At 37.5% G+C, this 27,554-nt stretch overlaps 1 protein-coding gene across 2 annotated transcripts; it reads left to right on the top strand.

Moving 5' to 3' along the window:
- PLGRKT (plasminogen receptor with a C-terminal lysine) lies at nucleotides 1-26,990 on the top strand. 2 transcript variants are annotated; one of them, XM_032676339.1, is made up of 5 exons: nucleotides 1-146; nucleotides 19,669-19,799; nucleotides 20,761-20,870; nucleotides 24,632-24,711; nucleotides 25,154-25,263. In XM_032676339.1, the coding sequence occupies exons 1-4, from the start codon at nucleotides 78-80 to the stop codon at nucleotides 24,709-24,711; spliced, it is 390 nt and encodes a 129-aa protein (XP_032532230.1). In that variant the 5' UTR covers nucleotides 1-77; the 3' UTR covers nucleotides 25,154-25,263. The 2 variants fall into 2 exon arrangements, with proteins under 2 accessions (XP_032532230.1, XP_032532229.1); XM_032676338.1 differs by lacking the exon at nucleotides 24,632-24,711 and having other exon boundaries at nucleotides 2-146; nucleotides 25,154-26,990.
- The last annotated feature ends 564 nt before the right edge of the window (nucleotides 26,991-27,554 follow it).

Genomic DNA, 27,554 nt, shown 5'->3' with positions numbered 1-27,554 from the left:
AGTCTTTCCCCTGCCTGCCTCGCCTTTCCCGACACACTGGCGTCATCTGTGCGGTGTCTCTTCCGCTCCAGGGCACCATGGGGTTCATCTTCTCGAAGGCCATGAACGACAGCCTGAAAGGGCAGCAGGAGTTTATGCGGCTGCAGGTAACAGAGAGGCCGGCGGCGGTGCGGGGGAAGGTCAGGAAGGTCACCGCGGCGCGCTGCCTGCGCAGAGCCGGGCTTGCAGCTTCGCCGGCTGAGCTTTGCTCTCCTGCCAGGGTTCAGGGTGCTCCAGTTCCGGTGTGGTTACCTAATGCAGCAGGTTCAGGTGTGTAAAGCGCCTGTTCTCTGGATCCAACAACTTCCTCAGCAGTCTCTGTTAACAAATTGTAGAAGTGGAAACTATCTTTATGGTAACCACATCCTAAAAACACAGTTTTGGAAACCTACTTTGAAAAGTACACTTACACTGAAATTGTGCTTACGCTGAACTACAGCTGGGCTACTCAGTTTTAAGCAACATGTAGATGTTAAAGTGAATCAGTAACAATGTGGTTACTAAAACACAGATACTATACTATTAAAATACATGTTTCGACTCTTCCACTATGAAAAAAAATCTTTAAAACAGCTCTTTCTTTAGGTTCAGTTGGCTAACTGGAGCTATTTGTTGTTCTAGAAGCCTCACACTAAATGGAGCATAGGGGATGTTTTATTCCCTGTCATAAAATAATAAAATATCAGCAGAGAAGAAGGAAGACCAATTCGACTAAGGTTCAGAAAGTTGCACTGACTAGTCATAGCTTTCTGATTAGTTCATAGGTATCTTGTGATTTGTAACTTATTTGTAACATTTATATAGTAAATGCTGGAATGCAATCTGAAGGATTTAGCTCGAATTTGTCCCTTTGGTGATGGATGAACTTCCAATTTATTAAATTGCCGCTAGATGTCATATTCTAGTTTTCAAAGCAGCATGCAGATGGTAGGTTTTGTAGGATCACATGTAAAGTGAACTCTGGAGGTGAGCCTGGAAATGTCTAAGAAGAAAGATAGCATAAGGAAAGATTATATAATAAAATACTGGATAGCTCTTCACTGTTTAAAGAAAAGCAATGTTTTGCAAGGTTTGTAGACATCATTTGCTGGGTTATATGTTTCTCAGATGCAACCACAAATTTGTGTACAAGCCTTTTTATTTTTTCCCCCATGCACAGAAGTGCTCCTCCCATCCCCAGAGTTTCTGGAAATTCACATGACAGGAAGGTTTTCAATTTGACAAATTGATAATGAACTTAAAGCAGTCTGCTTCTCTGTTGTGCAGAAAGGAAGACAGAGCTGAGGAAACAGCTTGGATTCAGGCTAGCATTTGTAGGCTGCTGCAGACTTTGAATGGCAGTCTTTACCTTGGTGCCAGATGCCTAATAGCTCTAGTTCTAACCCAAATGCTCAGGCATTTATAAAAAATAAATTTTAAGGGCAGTTACAGAAAAGCCCTTTCGCAATTGCATATAAAATTTTTGCAAGTTGCTGTGTTGTATTTCTTCTTTTTGACAATAGTACATTTCTTTCTAACACTACAAACACCTGATCATATCTTATTCCTACTGTATTTGCAGAAATACCTGCCATATTAGAAAACCCCCATCTTTTAAAAGTGCATAATGTGCCCAGTTATGTCAGGTGTAAAAGATGCAGTGCGGGCAAGGGCATGACTAAATTTTAATCTGCACTGTGCCATGACTTTCTACCTTTTGCTTCTTATCACTGTAACACTACATATAGAGTATAAAATGTTAGTTTAGTATTTTTCTATTATTTGAAGACAACGTACTTATATTATGCACTAATCAAACTTCAGCTGGTCTCAGCACAATAAGGTCTTTAGCAAGCATCACAGTGTGTGAAGTCAGTCAGTTTTCTATTAAGAAAACACCCTGTTGGTCAAGGAACGTCACTGTCTAGAAATATTTTTTTTTAAAGTTATATTTAAAGAGTTCTAATCCCTACTGAGGAAAGAATAATTAGCCACAAACATGCCTGCATTTCTAGTTGCCAGCTTCAAATATGTAGCTTTTTTCAGGTTACCTTTTACATCTTAAAATGGCTTTCTTAGTAAATAGTTATTGAAATAGCTTTCTCAAGGTGTACATTTGGATTGTTTAAAAAAATGGCAAGGAATAAAAGTCTAACCAGAATAGAAAGTGCAGAACACAGCACATCAACAAAAGAACTACACGAAATTTCTGCATTTGTGTTAAGAGTACCCACAGAGCTCATGAAATAAACTAGAGCTTGTTTAGAGAGGACAGGTCTTTTCACCTTGTCTGTTATTCACCACACATCCTGCTTTTCTAGGGAAGGAGCAAAATTTCACACTTCCTATCAACCACTCAGGAATTCAAACACTGTCATTTTAGATGTTAGGGTTCAGTTACAGAATTTAAAACTAGAGAGAGAGAGAGAGAGAGATACAGATATATATGACTTCTGAGTGTTCTTTCAGAGTGCCTATGATTAAAATGTTGAAGGAATAGGTTACAATTGCTACTCCAAAGCCAATTCATGTGGTTCAAGAAGTCATCAAGATTGTTTCTCCTAGAATGCCTTCCCTACTAACAATGGTGGTATGACACTGCTCAGAAATAGACTAGTAAGTCTTTGGGTTGACCCGGAACAAAACACAGCAGGTGTTGGTCGCCTGTGAAGGCTTCTCCTGCTCTTTTTTGATGAGGAGGAGTCATAAAATTACTATAAAGTGCTTGGATCATGATTTTTGTGCTATCCATTTCCATGACAGAATACTTTTTTTTTAAGTAAAAAAAAATAGGTGTATGCTCTCCTCTGAACAGAGAGAAGATACAGAACTATTTAGTGATTGACTTATGCCCTGTGGAGGATTGTAGGTTGGAAAGATACTATTGCAAAAATAGGAAGGCAATATCATGACAGAAGTTTATAAAGACCTCCAAATCCCAAACCTTGGTGCATGCTAAAGCTCAGTCACTTTAGAGTCACTCTGGTGTGTGCTGGACAGCCAAACCAGATCGACTATTTCAGAATAAGAAAATGTTAAAAGATGTTTTAAAGTTGTATGCATATTTTTTTTTCTTTACAGCTTTCTTAAGATAACTCTGAAAAGAAGAGATTGTGGCCTTGTAAATTTTACCTTAACGCATTTTTGGAAGAGTAATAAAAACTCAACTGTTTGCCTTGATGTTGAAGGACTTGCCAATTGTTTGTATTGTCTTCGTATGGCTCCAGAATGAAATACCAGTCTGTGTCAAGTGGAGACTGTTTATGGTAGAAGTTTGTTGAGGCTTCATTTTTATCATGAGCCTGCTCCTTAAAGTGTAGCTTGCAAATTCTTTCCAAACACTTAATATATCAGATCTACAGCTGAAGCCTAGTATATGGCCTTGCTAAGCACTTTTAGTGCAGCTGAATGGGTTAGAGGAGGTCTCTGCTCCAGGTCACACACAGCAGTTATAGCTTCTCTAGTGCAAAGTTAGTAAGTTTTGCTTTATGTATTCCTAGAATCAAATTCCAAACATCCCCCTCTTCCTCCTTCTTCCCCCCACTTTATGTACTGAGCATGATGTCATATGGTCTGGAATATCCCTTTGGTCAGTGTGGGTCACCTGTCCCAGCTGTGTCTTCTCCCAGCCTCCCATGCACCCCCAACTTCCTCGCCAGTGTGGCAGTATGAAAAGCAGAAAAGGCCTTGGCTCTGTGCAAGCACTGCTAAGCAATAACAAAAACATCTCTATATTATCAACTTGGTGTTCAGCACAGATTCAAAACACAGCCTCATTCCAGCCACTGTGAAGAAAGTTAACTCTACCCCAGCCAAAACCAGCACACATTTAAAATCTATCATAACTGTTTCCTGTTATATCTTTATCTAAAAGGTGTTTTTCATTGGAACTCCACAAATAATTGGTGATACACTGAATCCTTGAATGACTAACCTTTTTACTCTTTCATATATTAGCTTGCAACATCATTAATAATGAGATCTGAATCAATGACTAGTTTATAGTTCTTTTTTTTTTTTCTAACATGAGATGACCAAAATTGGAAAGCAGTACCTGACTGATTTGTTTGTGGTATTTTTACATATAACATTCATACCTAAGGGATTAAGTCCTTCTCTTGATGTTGTCTAGCTATTGAAGTTTTCTCCTAGATATATTTCTGGGAAAACTGTAAAAAAAAACCCAACAAAAAAACCAGTGAGAAGAGAGAGAAACACTGATATTGGTCAGAGAATGGAAGAGAAAAGTGTGTTGTATAGCGGCCTGGCTAGTGAAATGAAGTAAATGGGGCAAGTCAGCTCAAAAAAGTGACAATGGTGTATCCAGAGACTAAGCCACATGGAAAAGATTAATTCCTAGCTTTATTGAATTGTTAAATGTGATACCAAACAAGTTCTAAACAATTAACTTCTTTCTCCAATAGTTTAGAGCATAAGGAATTCTCTAAACTATTTCAGAGAATTTTACTCTGCTTTTGAAAAAAAAGCCCCAAAACCCAGAAAATCATAAAATTAAAACCCTTTGTGTTTTCTCCAAAAAAACATTCTGCCATCCTAAAAAAAATTGTTCCTACTACAGCAGCACAGTAGGAGCCTTTTGCTGTTGTAGCAGACATTAAGTAAACAAGTCTAGACCTGGTCCTTGCAAAAGCTTTTATGAGACAATGTGCTGGGAGTTTCTGCAGTGGTGATGGTTCTGGAGGCAAGAGGCCTGTATGTGCTCAGACATACATGTATACAGCCTGAGAAACCAGCAAGAAAAAAAAGAGCTGTTTCTAGTCACAAAACTGCAACGTCATGGGAATGACAGATGTGGTAGGACAGCTCATGCAACTGGAAATCTATAATGGAGAGATACAAGCTCTTCAGGAAAGACAGGTAGGAAAGAAAAGGAGTAGGGATACATATGATGTTAAGGTGTAACTTGTGGGTTAAAGAAGAACCCATGAAACATGACACTGTGGTGGGAGTATGCTGCAGATCACTGATTGGAGTGACAGGGTATATGAAGCCTTTAAACAACTGCAGAAAGCCTCTGGATTACTGACTGATTCTCATGAGACCGTAGGCTCCCTGACATCTGCTGGAAGTGCCATAAATAGGACATAAGCAATTGAGTATATTTCTGCAAAATGTCAGCAATAACTGTTTGATACAGGTAGGTACTAGGTGGGCCATCCAGGGCTCATGCACAGCAGAATTTGTTACTTAAAAATAGGGAAGAACTCATTTGGGGATGTAATATCAAAGGCAGACTTGGTTATAGCAAGATCAGTTGCAGGTGCTGAACACTGGGAGAGCAGATTTTGTCTTATTCAGGGAACTGGAGGCAGGTCTGAAGGATAAAGTAGTTTAGGAAAGCTGACATGATCTAAGTGTCAGCTGAGTGTCCCTGGCAACAACACAGGCTGGGAGCTGACAACTGGGGAGCAATTCTGTAGAGTTGAAGGGGACACTGGAAGACAGCAACCAGAGTGTAAGTCAGCACTGTGCCCTGATGGAAGAGAAAGTCAAAAGGACCAACGTAGGTTTTATAAGCAGTAGTGAACCCAGTAGGTTGGTTGGTTGTCTTCTGTTCAGTGCTTTGTTAAATGCATTTAAATACTGCGTCCAGGTTTTCCCCCCCTTCTCCTCCCACAGTGCAAGAAAAATGTAGATGAAAAAGAGCACCTTTGCAGGAGACCATCAAGATGGTCAAGGACTGGAGCACTTCTTGAAAGGAGGCCAAGTGAGCTGTACTTACTTAGTCTGGAGAAGGATGCCTTCTGGGGTGCAGGATCCAATAGCAGCCCCCCAGCAACTGTGAGTAGGTTATCAAGAAAGCAGAGCCAGGGTGTTCACAGTGGTGGATTGCAGGAAGCCAAGAGGTAATGGGTTTACATTGAAGCAGGACAGGGGAAGCAATTCAGCCTGAATGTAAGGAGAAGCCTTTTCCCCTGCAAGGATGATCCAGCAGTGGAGCAGAGGCCCAGTGGAGCCTCTATCTTTGGGGGTTTTCAAGACCTGATAGGATAAAGCCCTCAGCAGCCTGGTCTGATCACATAGCTGACCCTGTTCTGAACAGGAGCTGCTGAGGTTCAACCCCAGTTATTTTATGATGCTCTGACCCCCATAGAAGCAGACACAGCCCACTGTATTTTGTAGATCCTATGAGGTAGTATTTCCTCACATCTGTTTCTTCACAGACTAGGGATTATGAAGGGTTACTTCTTGATGTCTGCACTCCTGCTGAGCACCACACGCATAGCAGTGTCTGCTGAAACGAGGTGTGACCTAGTCTTTTAACTGACAGTGGCCAGATAGACTTTAGGTATGTGTGAGTGATAATGGTGCAGAAGTAATGTCACAAGGAAGGGAATTGATAATTAAAGCCTCAGTGTGCCCTGCATGTTGGATTGCAAAACCAAAGCAAAAATCTTGTACGTGGGAATAATTTACCCGAAAAGAATTGTGCAATCTCCTGTATATTTTGAAAGTTTTCATAGAATCATAGAATCATAAAATCAGCTGGTTTGGAAGGGACCTTCAAGGTCATCAAGTCCAACCCTTGATCCACTACTGCTGCGGTTACTAGACCATGGCACTAAGTGCCACATCCAGTCTCTTTTTAAAAATCTCCAGGGACGGAGAATCCACTACTTCCCTGGGCAGCCCATTCCAATGTCTGACCACCCTCTCTGTAAAGAAATTCTTTCTAATATCTAACCTAAACCTCCCCTGGCACAACTTGAGACCATGCCCTCTTGTCTTGCTGATTGTTGCCTGGGAAAAGAGACCAACCCCCACCTGGCTACAACCTCCTTTCAGGGAGTTGTAGACAGTGAGGAGGTCTCCCCCGAGCCTCCTCTTCTCCAGGCTGAACAACCCCAGCTCCCTCAGCCTCTCCTCAGAGGACTTGTGCTCCAGTCCCTTCATCAGCCTTGTTGCCCTCCTCTGGACCTGCTCCAGCAACTCAATATCCTTCCTGAACTGAGGGGCCCAGAACCGGACACAGTACTCCAGGTGTGGCCTCACCAGTGCTGAATACAGGGCAAGAATCACTTCCCTGGACCTGCTGACCACACTGTTCCTGATCCAGGCCAGGATGCCATTGGCCTTCTTGGCCACCTGGGCACACTGCTGGCTCATGTTCAGCTTCTTGTCAATCCAAACTCCCAGGTCCCTTTCTGCCTGGCTGCTCTCCAGCCACTCTGTCCGAAGCCTGTAGGGCTGCAGGGGGTTGTTGTGGCCAAAGGGCAGGACCTGGCACTTGGCCTTGTTGAACCTCATCCCATTGGAATCAGCCCAATTCTCCAACCTATCCAGGTCCCTCTGCAGAGCCCTCCTGCTTTCCAGCTGATCGACACTCCCCCCCAGCTTAGTGTCATCTGCAAATTTGCTAATGATGGACTCAATCCCCTCATCTAAATCATCAGTAAAGATATTAAACAGGACTGGGCCCAACACTGATCCCTGGAGGACACCACTAGTGACCGGCCACCAACTGGATGCAGCACCGTTCACCACCACTCTCTGGGCCCGGCCATCAGCCAGTTCCTAACCCAGCACAGAGTGCCCCTGTCCGAGCCATGGGCTGCAGCTTTTTCAGGAGAATGCTGTGGGAGACGCTGTCAAAGGCTTTGCTGAAGTCCAGATAGACACATCCACAGCCTTCCCCTCGTCCAGCAGGTGGGTCACCTGATCATAAAAGGAGATCAAGTTGGTCAGAGAGGACTTGCCCCTCCTAAACCTGTGCTGGCTGGGTCTGATCCATTGTCCATCCTGTAGGTGCTGCGTGATTGCACTTAGGATGATCTGCTCCATAACCTTGCCAGACACTGAGGTCAGGCTGACAGGCCTGTAGTTTCCCGGGTCCTCCTTCTGGCCCTTTTTGTGGATGGGCATGACATTCACCAACTTCCAATCATCTGGGACCTCCCCAGTGAGCCAGGACTGTTGGTAAATGATGGAGAGAGGCTTGGCGAGCTCTTCTGCCAGCTCCCTCATCACCCTTGGGTGGATCCCATCTGGTCCCATAGACTTGTGGGGATCCAAGCAGCTCAGTAGGTCACTAACTGTTTCCTTCTGGATTACAGGGGGGCTGTTCAGATTCTTAACTCTTTCTACAAGCTCCAGAAGCCAGCTGTCCTCAGGACAACCTGTCTTACTGTTGAAAACTGCGACAAAGAAGGTGTTAAATACCTCAGCCTTTTCCTCTTCTTTGATAACTATATTCCCGCCCATGTCCAGTAAAGAGTGGAGGTTTTCCTTGCCCCTCCTTTTGCTATTGATGTATCTGTAGAAGGACTTTTTGTTATATATATATAACTTTTGAAATATATATGACTTTTGAAATATATATTGCTGTATTCACAGTTAAGTTTCTCCTACACTGCTTAGCATTATTGTATCCAGCACTAGCACATACATAAGTCAGGCAAAATTAGCAATTTCGGTAAAAAGCTATAACCACTATTTAAGCAAAACTAGTTGCAAAAGTCTTACTTTAAGACTTTTGGTCTTAAAGGTTGGCTCTGCCAGTCTTTCTGGGTCAGATCAGACTGAAAAAGTGAAAGACTAGAGACTGAAATTCTTGAAAAATGTAAGTTTTACAAACAAGTTGTACAGGAGGAGTTAAAAATCACTGAAAATACTGGAAAGAAAAGAGACTAGTTAGTGCTTAGGGCATATCATTGTTTTCTGTGGCTAACAAGATTTTTTGTTGTTGTTTTGGAATAGCAGTTCAGAGTGATTTCAGGGGGTTTTTTTTTTAGACTTTTGGGTTGATTTTTTTTTCCCCAGCAAGAGGATCCCTTATCAGACAAAAGGATAATCTTCTCAGTGGGAAAGCATAATTGCTTTCAGGAGTCATAGATATTCCTTCAAATTAATCTTTGGTGGGAGTTACTTAACCTTTGAGAAAATAAACAGGCTAGGAAAATAATATAGTTCTGACAGATCCTGTATTTACCAATCATAAAAATGTTTTATTTTAACCTGTATGCAATATGAATGTCTGGATAGTTTCATTCCCATTCTGTTGCCATCCTACTCTCTTCCTATTTTATTATGTCAGACTCTAAAGTGCATTCTTCTCCCCAGGTAATGTTGGATAGCAGATCCAGTATCAGGAAAAAGCCATACATCTGCTTTCATAGTAGTTAGTCTTTGAGAGTTTATAGACTTGTCCCCTGTATGCTCCCTGTGTGGACATGGAAAAGGTTCTATACTCCTTGGTAAGAAGAAATTCAAGATCAGGTAAAGCTGAAAAAGTAAGGGGCTCTTTTTCTATTTTGGACAATGCAGTGCAAGTACTTTTTTTTTTTCCTTGAAAACTTGCCAACTTTTCCTTGTTTTTGAAATATTGTCCTTCTTTTTGGGACCTAAACATGATCTAGATTTATTTTGAGCCATGAGAAAACTACATTATCCTACTCCAATGAGGGCCATTCACTGGTGTGAAAGATCCTCTGCAGCTCTGTACCTAAATGGATACTTTTATGCTTTCTTTCTCTTTTTTTTTTTCCCTAAGTGGTCTTTTTTTTTTTCTTGCTTTGTTTAAAGAGCTAATTTGGGCAGTGGTGCAAATTAATAAGGGAAATACGAACTAGAGGCATTTTCCCTAATTAGTAAAAATTGTTGAGTAACTGGGCAGATAGTATAAACCAAAGCTAGGGAAACTCAGTGTAATAATGCATAGTCTACCTTTTCAGAGATGAAAAATAAAATAGCAGTTTCTTCTGTAAGAAAAGTTCTTTTGACACAACACAGAAATGCCAGAAACATATTTGGCTCTAACAGAAAAAATATCTTATTTAGTTCATTCAAATTATAAATCACAAGATTTCTGCTTCTGAACATGACTTTCAAGTGTTCTGCGCTTTTATCTGTTCTCCAGCTCTTACCTATGGAGAAACATGTGCATTTTACACTGTATGTACAAACTATGAGACAGGCATTCACAAATCAGCAGTTGAATATTTTCCATATCCACAAATGGCTCTAAAGCTCTCAGTTTCATAACAAAATGCTTTAAAATGTTATTTCGTCATATATGTTAATGTATAAATATTAATTTCATGTGACTGTAATTTGATGTTACAAAAGATGTGTAACAAAAGTATCAGTATCTAGAAAAAACTATCAAAAACTTACTGAAAATATGGATAAATACAACTTAATATCATATATTTTCTTTCCTTTACATTGTTGGTTCTTGGTTAGAGGCAAACCATAGCATGATTGTATTCCTTTCCTGCCAGGATTGTATTGCCTTAAGGGTTTTGCATTGAATGGTAATAAATGAAAGTAACAAGGCAGTTTTCTCTTCATGTTCAACAATTTGTCCTTAAATCTGAAATGAAAGTATAGAAGTATCCTGTAGCATGCTTATTAATTGACCATATCCTATGACCAAATTATATTGGGATTTCTTTCTGAATTAAAGAAATAGTAACAGTAAAAAAATAAAGTGAGACCTATTATAAGTGATGGAAAAGGACTATAACATTTCAGTTTATATTCAGACACTCATGTGTTTTTTAAAAAAAATCTGTCTGTAATTCAGTGAAATGTTGTTTTTGTAAAATGTTATATTAGAGGCTTGGTTTAGTATTCTGAATGTCTTGGTGAATTGGATAATGCCTGAAGTAATAGGCAACAGTGCATACATAATAGGTATATCTGGCCTTGCACCTCATAAGCTTATCTTTTGTTCTTGCTGGGGACTTAGTATCTTACACCTGTCCCAGCCCTTTATCTTAGGATGCTTTTTGAGTAATGAGCTAAAATTAGGAATGGAAAAGAGAGTATAAGAAAGCATTAGTAAGGGCAGGGGAAGATGACCTCTCTTTTTTTGAAGATGATTATATTTACAAATACAATTTTGGAATTCTGTTGTTTTTTCTTATTAAATCCATTTAACTTATTACTCAGTCAAAATAGTACTGATTGTTTATCAGTTGATCTTAAAATGAAGTGGTGTTTGAAAGGCATATGTGTGCTATGTTTTGACTCTTGGCAGGAAGAATGGCTAATGTTAATATGCCAAGGAGTTTCTGAACAAGTAAACTTTTTCCATGGTTTTTCACTTTCATTGACAAAAAAAGAAAGTACTGACACAGTCGTCTGCATAGGCTGATTTCTATAGAGTCCTTCCTGTGCCTAAGGAAAATTTTGTGTGATGACATTTTCTCCATTTACAGATTTGTCACCTTATCTTTTTTAGTAAAAGATCAACCACCTCCATGACGATACCTGAAAAATTTAATTTTTCTTAATGTCTCAGACACTGAGTCATTTTCTGCAGGGTTTTATAAGTTCCTAACCTTTTCCTCTCTAAAGTTTTCACTGAGATATAGTCAAAAGGATTTTTTTAAAAGTTCTGTTGAAACGAAAACAATTGTTCCCTTTTTTTCTTGTGAAGTAAAATGTAAGCAAGCTTTGCCTTTCCTGACTACTACCATCTTTTTCCCTGTGGGGAGGGAAACAGCTAGATTTGTTTTCTATAGACAGGATACTAGTAGCGCTTATGACATCTTTAATGCATTTGTCTTGAAGCATTACAAAAATTGTTTTGTCCCTTAGGTGATCTGGGCTTAATTCGGGAAATAAATGCTCTCCGGTGACAATTCTATATCCTTATTAGTTTCTGTGCATCAAATGAAACAGGACAAGATGAATGCTATCTGTACTGAGGAAGATTAGAACCATCTATCCTGCAGGAAAAAAAACAGTTTGGTTGGTATTAGCTGAGAGACTGTATACTCTGCCTGATCACTGTAAAGAAATAAATACTGTGGTTTACAAAGAACAGCTTTTAATAGCTATTTCTAACATGCAATGACTACCAGCAGAAGATGCAAAACAGAATGGGTGCTGCATTAGTAGTGAGACAAATATTAATTCAATTTGTGCAGTTGTAGCAGTCCTTTTGCTGGAGAGTATCTGTGATTAGTACATACGGTTGTGAATGCAACTTGCAACTTTGGTCTTGTTTGGAGGTGCACCCTCAGCTTACCCTGACATGTTTGGTCTCAGTTTGTTGGGGGAATTTAATTGACTGCAAAGAGAAAACGTCTTCTGAGTCTCCTCATAGCATTACTCCTGTAACACTATGAATTTTCTATAATTCCTTCCTCCTTTGCAGAGCAAACCTGCCATTTCAGTCTTCTGTGAAGTCCATTGAAGTGAAATTTGGCCTTTTACTTGTTTTCTATGAAATACTGTTTCCTGAATGCTAAGTTTAAAAAAAAATAAAAAGGGGGGGAAGGGGGAAAGCTGTGTGTTGAGTAGAACTCATAAATGCCCAGGAGGTACAATGGATATGTCAAGAAAACTTATACTTATTTTAATTCCGTAATAAAAATGGTGTAAAGAGAGGCACAGTAATTTTGCAAGTCAGAATCTGAAACAGAGAGGAAGAAATATTGTATTTGCAGATTTTATTGATATTATGACAGCTTTTCACTCCACAGTATAATTTTACAGTTATTTCTTGTGCATTTCATTTTTTATGTAGTGGTAGAAGTCCTTTTTTGTTTGTTTGTTTTTCAAAAAAACCCAGGCTTTTGAGGCATATGAGGCATACAAGGCACATACATAGAGGCATTAGTGGGGGATAGAAATAACAAGCTGAATAGTTCTTATTCCATTATTAGTCAGATTTCGAAATTACTTGACATTGTAATGTTAACTCTTTGTCTTACACTTCTTGATGTATTTTACTGTTTCTACCGCATGGATACCTGTTTTTTACCTAACTGGCTGTCCAGCGACTTTGGTTTGTCTTTATAGAGCTTGTATAAAACTCTTGAGAATTCTGAACACTGTTAATAGTACCTTAAAACTTTGCTTACTCTTATAGGTAACTTTATTAAATGCAGGGGATGGACACCCTTCTTCACTCTGCTGCATGTCCATTGCTTAAAGGCTATACAGCAGAATCATAGGAATGCTTGGTTACAGCCAAGAAATGTTACTTTCATGCTTTTGTCTGTTGGATCAAATCTCTCCTCTTCACACCTCAAAATGGCACATGGATTTTGATATGTGCTTTTGATATTATTTTCTTTTCATATGGCATGTAATTCCAATAAGTTATTGACAACAACAGGAATATAAAGGGTATGATGCTGATAAACATGAAGGTCACAGGTTCAATCCCCATATAGGCCATTAACTGAGGAGCTGGACTTGATCTTTGTGATCCCTTCCAACTCAGAATATTCTGTGATTCTGTGTGACTCTTTTTCAGTATGGTTTACATTCTGACTTGTAGCTAATACTGTGAGACTCTTTTTATGATAGCACTTTACTTGTAAATAATTTTCAATCTATCTTTGCAGGGAAGGTTTAAAAAATTAGTTTTCTTTTTAATGAGTATATTTTCTTGCAGTGCTAATAATTTTAATTGCTCTGTGTACTTGATGGGAAAAATATTTGCAAACAAGCTTTGCAAACCAGCTTAAAGCATTTAGGTCTTATTTATTTTAACCATTTGATCTAGAGGCCCATTTCCTGACACATCTGTGTGCATGCTGGTCATAGAACCAAGCAGACACCACATAATTATTACAGGTTATCATCTCTGAATTGCAATATGGTGGCTTACAATGGAGGTGCAAACATAGGTACCACTGTTCTGTTTTCCATTTGTTTTTACCAAACAACCATTTGCAGCACCTTCTGGTTTTGCCCATTGATTAGGAAGGATGACACCCAGGATAGGTCACATAAGCCTTTAATCTTTAATCTGACTGTGAATGACAGCTGCATTGCTGCTGCAAGGAGTTTGTGCAGTTATGTAACTCTACTACCTGCACACCAACTTTCATGTGTTTTGTAAGTGATTTGCAGATTTTTATATGTGTGATTTTCACATTTTTTGAAAACTTAAGCCATATTTTTACATTGCAGCTCTGAGTGCTCAGAAGTTAGAAGTTAGTAGTTGTTTAAATAACACCTTCAGAATCTGACCACTGAAAAACTGTAAGTGAAAATAACCTTGTATTATGTGCCCTATAACAGATGTGTTAGCCTGTGACAAAACTAGAGACTCTTTTAACATGAACGTAAGGGTATTCCAACAGTTTCTTCAAGTTTCGCTTTTCCTAGGTTTAGATACTGAGTTTCAGACCTTAAGCAGTGATGGTGTTCATTTCTTATAAGGTAGATAATTCCTTTCCTGTCTGAATATCTGTTTTCCAGGCTGTCAGTATAATTATATCTTAATGATGGTGTCATGAAATACCATTCTCTATATAGGTTACTGGCATGACTGATCTCAAGGTAAGGTTTGTCCTACCCACTGTTTTTAACAGGTTGGGGGAAAGAGCATTTCTCCCAGGAGAGCCATTAAATATATAAGGTTGCAAATTGAAAAGGACTGGTTGCTATGTCTTCGTCCCCCTAGATACGTCTCAACTTGTACAAAATACACCAAAAAAATTGTGTTTAATACACAGGGACAATGAAGAAAAGAGCATTTTGCACTGGCTCTACTTTCCATTTCTGTTGAGCCTTTTTACATCACCTTGCATCTCATTTAGGGGTACAAAACCAAAGTAGCATTTCCACCTACAGCATCTGAACATGAACTAGAAAGGCAGAAGAAAGATAGAAAAAAAGCTAAGAGTCTAAAGTATGAGAAATTTTCAGTCTATCTACCAGTGAAGATGTGGTGTGTAGTCCAGAGAGGACTGGATTTTTTTTTTCAAGTTGTCAAAGTTGATTAAATTATTTCAGATGAGAATTTTCTCCCACTGGATTTTAATCAATGAAATGATGGTATAAATGCTCTTTTATGTGGTTTGACATCATTGTGGCAGTCTGAAGAATAGAAATGATAAGGATGGTTACCACTGACTAGTTTATTAGCATTATCAGTTTCGCAGTAACTGACCTTTTCCCTCTCCGCCTCACTTCTCTTCATCTGTCATGATTCATTTTGTAACATTGATTTCCTTTTACAGTATGAGTTTGTATGTGACAGACTTCAAATCCCAGTTTTCTCAGCCTTACAGTGTCTCACAGTGTTGAGAAACTACTAGCTGTATTTAAAGAAAAATGGGAAAGTTATTTCTAATTGAGTCCTCCTGAGAGTGTTATAAAATATAAAACGTTACTTACTACTACTAACCATTTTGAAATACTAAACTTAAATTTTAAAATTATGCAATCAATATTTTTTACCAATTTATAAGTTGCTACTGTCACTTAAAAAATCTGTTTGTTATGGAATTGAACTCCCAGAATTCTACGTAAATTCTTTTTTTATATTATTATATTAACTGTGTCTCTAAAACATGGTCTGATTCTTATAGGACACGATTTCTTAACAGTAATAGAAAAGCATGCTTGGATGTGTACCCATGCATTCACATCGGAGTTTCAGTTCTCTTGTGCTGTGCACAGCAACTTGGGTAGGAAAGCTACAGCATCTCTTCCTCCTATGGTAAATCTGCACTTCAGACCCTTTATCTATAGTTTTTATACAAGCATAGTCATGTAAATCATCCCTACTGAAGTTTTTATGGCTGTATAGATGGGAGATTTATGTATTTAAAATGAAATAGAATTTATTCCCTAAGACATGGCACTTGGATGGTGAACTGTTTTTCATATATATGATGTGCGCCTCTGGCTTGTTTCCTCAATAATCAACTTTTCCTGTCAGTAAGATTACTTTAAATAAATTATAACACACCTCTGCTAAGTCCGAATAATATACTTTTTTTTGTCTTATTACCTATAAAGTTCTACATGTGACGTTATGGTTTGCAGTTAAAATTAATACTTTTTAATTCTTACTTCTGCTCTGCCAAAATGGGAAAAGAAGTAATCTTAAACATCATTGTAAAGTAAGTCCTAAGGGAGTAAGACTTGGGCTTTATCATAAAATCTGCATGTTAATAGATCAAAAGTCTTTCACTATCCCAGTGTGACTGGCATTTTCAATAGGACACATGTGGAGGAAAATAAAACACAATTACTAAGAAATTAACAGCTGAAAATGGGATATTGATTTGAACTGCAGTCAAACATGATTTGGTTTTCTTTCATCTAATTTAAAATCATCTTTTGTGGTGGACTCCTGAGTCTTTCCTTATATTAGATATGTTTTCAAATCCTAATTTCCTTAAGGTTACTGTAATCTTAATGCAGTAGTTTTACCTTAAGATCTACTGACAGTTGTTTGCCAGTGTAAGGTCAGCATATCAGGGTATCTTGATTATTCAAAACTATCCAAGCTCAAGATGCTTCATTTAAGATTGGCATGTTAAATGAATAAGCACAAGGATATTGCGCCTGAATTTTTTAAATTTTTGAAAGACCGAGATACAGAGGAGTTGCCTGAGTGCCCATGTAGATGCTTAATTTTGACACTTAGAGCATCCAGATTTCATCTAAATGCATATACACTTTTAGGGTAATTGCTCATAAACCTATTTAGGTGATCAGACGTCAGGTCTGGATACACTAAAGCAGTCTTTGATGGCACAGGGTAGGCAGTTGCCCTGTGTTTTGTCTCCTCTGTCAGAGTATGCCAGAGAGGTGTTTCCTGGTGTGCAGCACGGTGACTACAGGGCTCCCTGAAAAGAGCTCAAGTTTCTCCAAACTGGTTTTCCTGCAGTTATTCCAGTAAGTTTAAATTGCCTGATGTAGAAGTATGTAACAGGACAACTTTGGCCATAACTGTTGCTCAGTTTTCCCTTTCCCTTAAGGAGAGCTTGAAATGCAGTGAAGTCAGTGTGGAATTGCCTTGGAACAGTAAGATTAAACCTCTTGGTTATGCAGAGTCCCGTTGCAATCCTAACAGCTACAGCACTGTAGTCTTATGTTTTGCAAGGTAAAACTATGCCAACTGACAAAACTGATCTTGGAAATGGAAAACATGAATGAAGATTTTTTCAGAATAAAGGAGGACAGAACAAAGGGAATTTCTGGCCTTTGAGAGGGGTAATCCTGCAATACTATGTATTGCATAGTCTCAGAGAGATTTTGGAGCATGTTTGTGTATTGTTACTAGATGTTCTCAATTTAACTTATGAGTAAATAAAAATTGATTTAAAAACAAACCTCTGCATCAGTATTATAGATTACTTAGCATCCCCAAACACATCCCAGGGTTTTCTTGATACTACATTGTAAGTTTATGGACAAAATAGATCTTGTAAACTCTTCATTGTAACATCATGAAACTTCAGTAATAGCAAGAATTAAATTATTTTTTCAGCTAAATGTCACTAGATCTACTTTTTACTGCCTTCTGGGCATCAGTACTCCACCACAGTAGCTGCTGTCTTTAATATACAAAACAAGTTGTTTTCATTTATATTAGGTTGTTTATATAAACTACTTGTAGATATACATGGGCTTCTGAAATTTGATATGACAGTCTCTACAGAAGGGTGTTCGTTAGACCTTAGTGTTTGTTTTACTTTAGTATCTGTGACTTATCTTTTTCTTTCAGCACTTGGGTTTTAAAGAGCTGTCCAAGTATAACATTTTTAAGGGGCTTTTTGTTTTTTTTTGTTTTGTTTTTGGTTTGTTTGTTTTGTGTGTGTGTGTGTGTGTGTTTTGTTTTTAGAGAAATCATGTTAGGATCCTTTTGTTTACTCTTAAGTTTAAACTTCCAGCCTTCTTTTTATGCCATACTTATATTTTTCTAAGCCCTGTGCATATTAAACTGTCTGTTTTTCTTCTCCATTGTTTTCTTTCAGCAAGAGCCATATTTCATCAGCATACCCTTGTCCCACTTCCTTACCATGTGCTTCTTCAAATTGAAGCTCATTTTGCATCTTGGAAGCCTAGGCTCCTTATCTGTCCTGACAGGCAAACAAAGGATCCCTTAATACTTTTCACAAATGTGCAAACTACACCTCTAATCACACTGAAGAGGAAAATAGAGTCATTAAATTGATATTACATGTCATTATTTTATCTTATCATGTCAGCCCTCAGCAATTTACCAGGCTTAGAATATTGGGAAACAAAAATGGGCAGTGTGCGTGTTTATTTTAGAATTTCCAAGTATCTCGTAGGTGACAAAATAAAATCTAATTATTTTGATATTTTATTAAGTGTCCTGTTAGCCATTATATAATTACTTCTTATGAAAAAAAAAGACTGTCTGAAAATTATGGCTATCAGGAAGATAAAGCCAGTTGATATTTTTTTTGCGAGAACAACAATTGCAATGTAAGTCTTGAGGAAAGAGAAACAGATGAAACAGTACTGTGAGACTACAGTGAATGTTGTTTTTCCTACTGTGTACAATTATATGTAATTAGATATGTCCTTTTTTCATTATGCTGTCTCAAAAATTAATTCTACCTATCTAGGTACTGAATGAACTGGTAAATAAGATAGCAAGACCAACATGGTCTGAAGAAATAATTAGTAACAATTTAAAAGATATTGTTCTGTTTGGGCTAAATCAATAGTAATGGAGATGAATAAATGGGTGGAAACCTTAAGTAATTACAAATCCTTTAAATTATTCTTGAATTAGAAAGCAGGAAAAAAGAACATATTTAATTACTTTTACAGATGCATTAGAAGAGAACTTTCTGAACTCGTTCTTTGTTCTTTCTTCCCTAGAATACACTTTTTTAGGCAGCTGGTATTCTGTTTCCTGTACCTTGTTGGACTTTTCATGCAACTTGGTTAGCTGGGCTAGACATAGCAATCCAGATACTCTGTTTTTTTCCCCAAAAGATGAGTTATAAATATTACTGTGAAGAAGAGATTTCTTATTGTGTTAACTAACTTCTCTACTCTGGTTTAAGACTGTTTATTTTTTTCACAGTTCTTGTTTTTGCATCACTCTAAGAAGGAAATACTACTGTTCTTTTTGGTGTTCTGTACAGTCAAGAGGAACTTTTAAGAAATTCTGAATTTACCTTTACTTAGTGGAAATGTATTGGTATGTTTAGATGGGGCATGCAATGGAAAAAAATCAAATAATCTGCTTTTTTAGTCTTGTGCATCGTAGAAAGTTCTCTTTTTTATTCTGGTGTACCATAGAAAGTTATATTTTAATGTGTGAATATACTGTCTAGATTGTACTTTTTCCATTACTGTTTTTAGTTATAGTTACAGAAGTATTTTCTCATGGACTTCTGATATGTATTCCAGTATCTTTAAAAGATCTGGAATCTTCACAATGTTTTTTCTATATCTGTAAACTGTGGTATTGCAGAAGAGTTATTATGCCTTATGGTGCATCTTGAGGAAGAGAAATCCTCAAAGAGCAAAGAGGTGTCAAGAGTGACTCTGAAGTTACTATCACCTAAATTAAAGTTAATTAGAATGAATTGGAAAGCAACTAGATGGTACAGTATGGATCACCATGTAAATGCAAAGGTCGGAGAACCTTAAACTAGGGAGTACTGCTGAGACTTGTGGAGGTCTCAAAACATCAGACTGGTATTTTGCTTTTTTTTTTTAACTTTGAGAAGCAGCATTAGAGAGATTCTGCATTAAAGCATTTGCTAATTGATTTCTTGGTGTAAACTATGCTGAGTTGTTACTGAAGAAGACCATTTGCAATCAAAAACAACGAATGACTGCCATATCAGTTAGTGCTTTGGATTTATAGGTGAGAGATTGACTCAGTCTTTAAAATAAATAGATGACAATTGTATTTAACCTCTCTCCCATCTTTAGCTGGAAAGGCAACTGGTGCTGCAGAACCTGATGAGAGAGAGACAAGCAGCCATGCAGATTGCTTCGACACGGGAATTTCTCAAATATTTTGGAACGTTTTTTGGACTTTCTGCTGTAGTTTTAACAGCTGGGTAAGAAGTTTATTTCCTAACAGAAAATATAAATATATTACATGTGTATTTCTATATTGGTGGATTTTCCTTTTGCATTACAACAAGTAGTTATTTTTATCCAGTAATTACTCAGAAGTTGATCACACGACAAAGGGACTCTGAATTCTGTCTGCTTCTGGATGTGTTGTGGTTATGTCTGTACTGAAGACTTATTTAAAAGCAGAGACATGTGAGCTGACAATAAAATAATACATCTGAAGTAGCAAAAGTTCAGAGGAAAGCAAAAGTTGTGTGTGGAAGAGGAGAGATTTTTTTAAAGCCAAGCTATTTTCTTGTCTGTACTGTGATTTAATGTACTATTAATGAACAACAAATTTTCTATCTATGTTTTTTAAGCCAGTGAACAAGTGGACGTATTCTGAAGTCTACTTACTGAAATTTGAATCAACTGACTCAAGGGAAAAAAAAACCACCTGGCTAGTAAAGCTGTATTGCATAGGGAAGAACGTGCATTACCTTACTTTTGTTTGGTAACATGTTTTGCTTGTGATGTTACATGATTAGAGGGAATGGAGGAAATATTTATGGTTTTGTGTACATAGTACAGATTAAATGCACCTTATGCATTATGCATTCTCTTTTGACTCAGATGCATTTGGAACTGAGCACAGTTATCTACACTGTTACATATTACATGTGGCTGGGTATATGCATGTGCACATGCAAGCCACATGAGTTAGATAATCCCATTTTTGTTAGGTATATTCAAAACTCACTTTAAGCATTTTTTTAAATATCCTTGGGTTGAGCAAGAAGGCAACCAGAAGACGAATGCTTCTGAGGAAATTAAGACTTTTTCTTTGATTAGAGATTGTAGGAGGATACCAAAGTCCTAGACAGTCAAGGTAAACCTATACTAACAGTGCTGATATGTTGAATATTCTAAATAACATTTTTCTTTTTTTTATTTTAAACACAGAGCAATGAAAAAGAAGAACCCAGCATTTTTAATGCCAGTAGTTCCATTGGGCTTTGTATTTGCCTATAATTGTGATATGGGCTATGGGACACTGTTGCAAAGGGTCAAAGGTATGTAAGTGTGTCCTGTTCACACATAAAACCAAGCTTCAGATAACCTGCTAAGTGTTTTTAAAATGACTGGGAGAAAACTTGTAATAGATTTTTTTTTGACGAAACTCTTATCTCTCATTTTTTTCTCTTCTCTGTTAAAAATCAGATATTTTCCCAGTAAAGAGTACTCACTCTACTTTTACAGCCTTTCCCTTCAGTTAAGACTGTTTTCTCCTCTTGTTTCAAAAAATTTGAACTCTAAGGCTATAAATACAGCTGAAGTAAGCATTGCATAATTGCGAGAAATGACAGATCTAGTGATTTCCTTCTGTATTCCACTCTGATGCTGCTGTTTTGGCAGGGGTTAAGGATTATAAGAACAGATAAAGGGATACAGACAGGAATCATGTCCTTACACTTTAATGACCAAACACATCAGCTGATGATCTTTTTGCAATGTCCTGCCAAGGTCATTGAGACCTAAGAAAGGTTAGTCCCAGAAAGTGGGATCTTGCCTCATAGTTGCCACTGATTTAGTTACTCTGATTCCTGGTGAAGCAGACATGCTCTGTGAGTGTTCATTGTAAGTGAAGACAGTACTGGCCCATGGTTTGTCACCTTCATAAATCATCTTAGTTTACCTTGATTTTCTTATCTGTTACTGGCACAAGTATACTAAAACAAAATAAAAATCCGTTTCAGCTCTTGGTCTTTAGCCTTCAGATCTAACAGCTAGGTTTCCTAACTCTGTATGCTTCATTGAAAATAATGGTCGGTTAATTAGACAAAATCTGTGGTAGTTCCTTCTTCATGCAGGTGCAAATGTATTTAGGTGACGCAGGAACGTATATCTGTGAACATTTCCTCAACCTCACTAAATAAATTTCTTTGGATTTTAATATGAAGAGGCAGCTAAGCACAGGGAGGAAACATTGGTTGGTTCTTGGAAATCAGAGTGTTGAAAAGGAGAGTAGCACACACAGTGCAGAAGGAGCACTTGGAATTTAGGATTTATATGTAATGTGTTTACAATGCACCATGTGGTCCTATATAGGTTGAAGAGGGGCAATGTGGTATCCTATTGCTTTCCAAATAGGAAAAGTCATCGTCATCACTTCAGATCCATTAGGGGAACTTCAGCAGTATGCAAGGCTTGTGAAAAGGTTTTGGAGAAAAGCTATGGAGCCAAATGGAGAATAAGCTAAAATTAAGTATGCCAAACTAATTATATCTTTTCCAGGAAGATTTTTTTTTTTTTTTCTAAAGAACTGTGGTAGATCTACTATAAACTCATGAAAGCATTTGGTGTGGTATCACGTGAAGATTAAGTTATGTGAAGGACATGGAAATTAGTAGACAGGTAAGCATGGGAGTGAAGAGAAGATGTCAAAGGTTTGTGTTTAAAAAGGAAGGTTAGACTTTAGCAGGGTTGCTAACAATATTCCTCAAGATTCGGTCTGGATCTGCTTTTGGTTTGTATTTTAAATTATGAGTACATTATACTAATCAAATGTGTGGGTGACAAACTTGATTAGTTTCATCAACAGAGATGAAATAAACTAGTACAAGAAGAACTGAATGGCCTGAAGAAATGAGACAATAAAATAGGATTCTATTTGATAAGGTCAACTTATCAATTGACCTTCTAGCTTCAAGAATCTAGAAACTAATAGGGATTTCTACCATCAGTGTTTACCAGCTGGAAATGAAAGAAAAGAAAATTATTAAAAAACCTGAATACATTAAAAGATCATGGAATGAGTATAAACCAGTAGTGTTATGAAATTGAGAGTTGAGCAAAGTCTAGAAACATCAAGTGAGGTTTCCTAGTATCACAGCATGGTTGAGGTTGGAAGGGACCTCTGGAGGTTGTCTGGTCCAACCCCCATGCTCAAGGAGGATCATGTACATCCAATTGCACAGGAAGATGTCCAGAAGGCTTTTAATACCTCCAGGGATGGATATTCCACAACCTTAGTACAAATAGAGCACAGATGAGATGGTATTGATGCAGGAAAATACCTTCTGTGGAAATTTACATGTAATTTGGACCATTTCTATAAAAAGAATCTGAAATTATAGTGAAGAGCTGAAATTATTACGGAATGCCAAGCTCCCTTGCAAGAGAAAACAAAGTGAGGTTTATTTAGCCTTGTAAAGAGACATGAGAGATTTGGATCTACAGATCCTACTTACAAGATAGAATAAAGGAAAGTAAGAGAAGGAAATTAAACTAATTACTAATATCAGTAGTAGAATAAAAGGAAGTGGACTAGCCTAAATGAATCTGGTTTGGAAATCAGGATTTCATTTATACTTTAAGATTAAAATTATGTAGTTGAAGAGAAGGTTTTATGACAGAATTGACCTGCAGCCATAATCCTGGCTTTCAATACTCAGCTGATCACTTTGTCCACTCCTGTACCTTCTAAACCACTTCTCTGCTTGTCTGTCTGTTCTCTTTGTGTATGCCATGCTTCATCCTTCTGGTGTAATAATGAATGTATTCTCTTTATTGTTCCTCCTTTAACTGGTGTCTTTCCCCCATGGTATGCCTGTCTTCAACCTCAGCCAATTCCCTCTCCTAAGATAATCTGCAGGTTTTTTTGTGCTGCACAGTGAACTTTGTATTTGAACCACCTTGATCACATAGGTCTATATCTGCTGTCCTTCATCCTTTGGAATCATTTTACACCCCTGGAAGGTTTCTTTGTTTCTCTTTTACCAGGCATTTTGTCTCTGATATTCCTTACAGTTAATTTTTTCTCCTGTCTTTAGCCTACGTGTCCAAACATTATCTCATGACTGGAGTATTCTTCCACGTTGAAATCAAAGGGGTATTTTTTCCTACTTTACAGCTTGGGCTAATTAAAGCCCAAAACCTGAGGACATAGGGGGAAACACTTGTTTTGAGCTCTGCTTGTGCTGTTGAAAAGCCCAAAGTGTGCCACAGTCGTATATCAGAATCTTTGGGGGATGGCAGGGTTACAGAACAGCCCCTAGATGCACTATCTTTTCTGATGTCTGAGGATACAACAGAATCAGTCATGGACCTGCTATCTGTGTTCTTGGCCTTGCTGTTTTGTTTTTCCTCCCAGTCCAGGCACAAACTGCTTGTGTTTTTCAGACAAATGATTAGAGGAGGGGAGAGATTATATAGCCAGCCTCCCACCGAACAGAACTTCACTAAGCAGTAGAACTCTGGCTATCTTTTCCAAGATTTAGGTAGCTCTGTCCTCGTATCCTGAGCCATGTGAGAAGGATGGTGGCTGGGCAATGTGCTCTAGTGGATGTGAGTCACAGGCATAGAGATATGCCTATCTACATCTCTCTATCACCTAAGGTCTCTTGCTGTTTCATAATCAGATGCTATATGCAACTGACTGACGTTGTGTTATTACGAGTTACTGGGAGTGGTAAACGGTGTTGGATATTACTGATGTGCAGAGGTCCCAGGCACTGCAGTACTATTGAAACTGCAGTTGGAAGATTTTGGCATTCAGACCTGTTTTGAAGAATGGCCACAATCTTGACTGCATTGCAATATTCAGTCAGGCTTATTGAATATAAATACAATTTCAAATCACTGCTGCAAGGATCATCAAAACAAGGAGTTAAGCCATAGGTAAACAAGATTGTTGGCATTGTACCAAATGGGCATCAGTCAAAACAAATGTATTCTTTGCCTAATCTTCATAATTTCTTAAATACAATCAGATCACCACAACTTATGTGTGATGTTCCATCTGTGTCTTAGTTTTTTGGATTCTCTGTCCTAGATGTTTTCATTCCAGCCTTACTGAGAGCGTTCTGCGCCCTACAACTTTTCCCTACTATGCTGTTAAGACTGCATGTTTAAGTAACTGTCTTGGCAAATCTTTTTGTGGGCAGTGTGCTTTGACCAATGCTTCTGCAAGTCCTGTGCTGCCCACTTTCTGGCTTTACCGTGACATCTTTTAGGCGAGGCCTGAGACAAGGAGAAAAGTTGTGCCCAAATATGGCACACCTACAATACTGTACAGATTTACTTGTTAAAGCTTATGTATGCCTTTATGTACATGTCTGTCTCAGACTCCTAATTAGCCCACCTGTCCACAATTCCTTAGAGACAACCTTACTGTTATACTGACATCAGTTTGTTTTGTTTGTAAAATATATAGCTGTGATCTGCTATGTTGTTATTCTGGTCCAAACAAGAATAGCTAAATCAGTTTCTTAATTTTTTTTCCTTCCTTTGCTTTCTCACTGTAAGATTGACAAAATTTACTCAACTTTTTTGGTTTTGTTTTGGTTTTTTTAAGGTGAAGCAGAGAACATACTTGACACACAGAGTACTTTGTTAGAATTGCCAAAAGGACCTGTCACTTTTGAAGATCTGGAGAAAATCAGATCTCAGGCGAAATTCTTCAGAGAAAAATAAGAAGATGTTAAAGTTTCATTAAAGTTGCATATCTGAAATGTGATTATAATACTGGATTTGGACATAAATTAATAACGAAACATTTGAGAAAATTATGAGCTTTTATACAATCAAAATGTAATTCATTTTTTAAATCAGTACTTTCTAGAGCAATGGTTTTCATATTATATGTATCTCTTCAATATATCCATTGTTACTGTAGTATATTTTTCTTGTTTATAATGAAATACTGAATTTCCATTGTCTGTTCAGAGTCTGAAAATAACTTGCACCTGTAGTAAAAATGTCTGGTACTGACTAAACTCAGTATCATCAATAAAGATAAGTTAATTGGTAGTTATAAATTTTTATAAATATGGTCATAATTTTCAAATACATTTCAAGATGCACAGCTCAATTTGAAGTCAGGAACATTCAATTTCTTTGAAAAATATGACACTTTTTATTAACTGTTCTTTAGGCAGTAAACTCACCATCTCTGCTTCAAATTCTGGAATAAACAGCTTTTATCAGAAGCAGGTTCAGAAGTAAACATGTCACTTGCTAACTGTGTGTTTTAGGGGAAACTGTGTTAAAAGTATGAGCAGAGATAGTTTCTCAAAAAGAGAAAACAAATTATGTAGTTATTTCCTGAATCTTTTTCATGCTTGTTTGACATTTTGAAACTCAGGATAATTTGTTTACATGAAATCAGAGTTTCACTGCTAAGATGAATATTAACTTAGGCTAACAGCAAGCAAAATTATTAATGTGTGGTTTTGTAATGAGTAGATCCAAGTGGCCTTACAAGTACTGAAAAACTGAGGGATTTTTTGCATGCCTTTACTTTAGCATGGTATATACTAAGAATATAGTTTTAGTATATTTTAATGTTCTGATATCACACTTGGAAAAAATGCATCTTTCTGTATTACAAATCTTGTTTAAAAACAGCTGATTTTGTGTCTTGGATGGAAATTCTTCTAGCATTAGTCTAATTGTGGAATGAAAAACAAATGCTCAAAAATTAGGCCTAAGTCTGTACTGACAGATTATTGACTTAAAGTCCAGCTAGACATAATGCCCCAAGTATGATTTTGAAGACTACTTGACTAAAATTAGAATATTTTTACAATAAGACAGGTAAATATATAATGAACCAAAAGCTTCTCAATGTAGAAGTTAATTGCACAGTTTGTGTGGCTGTGTAAGTTTGATTTCTGAAAGTGCATTCACTTCTGCATTCAGTCACTTCTGTAATTGGTTCTGTCATTTGCATGTTAGCAACATACAATCTGTAACATCTCAAATGTAATGTGTTTTAATGTGCAGTGGAATAAAATGGGTTATAATGGCTTGTTTGGTTATAATAGCTTGGCCTACACTCAGCTGTTCAAGATTTAAGGCAGTGGTATTGTCTAGGAAGGTGTGCCTCAACTCAGCCTGTGGTGCTACACATGTTCTGTGAGCTCACAAAACACAGCTCAAGACTACTTCACATTTTTGCCTGTCTTACGGTCCCTCACCAATTGCTGCTGTATTATGTGCTACTCATAGAACATAAGCACTCTAGTTATTTGTTTTGCTTTTAATAATAGATCATCTGCTGTGTTTCCTCCAAGTTCTGAAGTCCACCAGCTTTAATTTTGAAGAAGATCTGTTTCATTTTGATCTCTGTCATCTATTGATACTCTTTCTTCCACGAAAGTAAAACAATTAAACCATCTTGTTTTGGTATTTGTATGTCTCTGACTGTGCCTTTTAACTCATCTTTTAAACCTATGAAAGACATTTCCACAAGAGAGCAATTTTAATAGCCCATACAACAGTTTTACTTACAAATCCTACAAAATTAGGAAATACCCTAATTATATGCACTGTGAATTAGGAATCAATATCTGTGTGTTTGTGACATATTGCTGGCTATGGTGCTGGATCAAAAGGTGGTGTTAAATGAAGAAGGCTAAGCAAAATAATGGCCTAGACAGCAGTTCTAGGAAATAATGGGGTCACTATTTATTACTCCATCCTAGCCAAATTTGATTCTATTTTTTTTCTCCCGAAGTTTGAACTTAGATCAGTAGTGTTAACCCATTGCAAGACTCCACACTAAAAAGTGACAGAAATGGGGCAAGTTTAATTCAGCATTACACAGTAAATATCAGTGAAAGTTACCAAATTTGTAAGAGAAAAAATACAGGCTCTAAGCAGGCCAGTATAATGCAAATCCAGAAGTGGATTTAAATGGGCTACATAGAATGTGCCAAAGATCATCAAGAAGTTAAGGGTTAGTCACCTTTATT

This window comes from Chiroxiphia lanceolata, chromosome Z (genome assembly GCF_009829145.1).
Source record: "Chiroxiphia lanceolata isolate bChiLan1 chromosome Z, bChiLan1.pri, whole genome shotgun sequence".
Lineage (NCBI taxonomy): Eukaryota > Metazoa > Chordata > Aves > Passeriformes > Pipridae > Chiroxiphia > Chiroxiphia lanceolata.
This window is presented reverse-complemented; position numbering and strand designations above follow the sequence as displayed.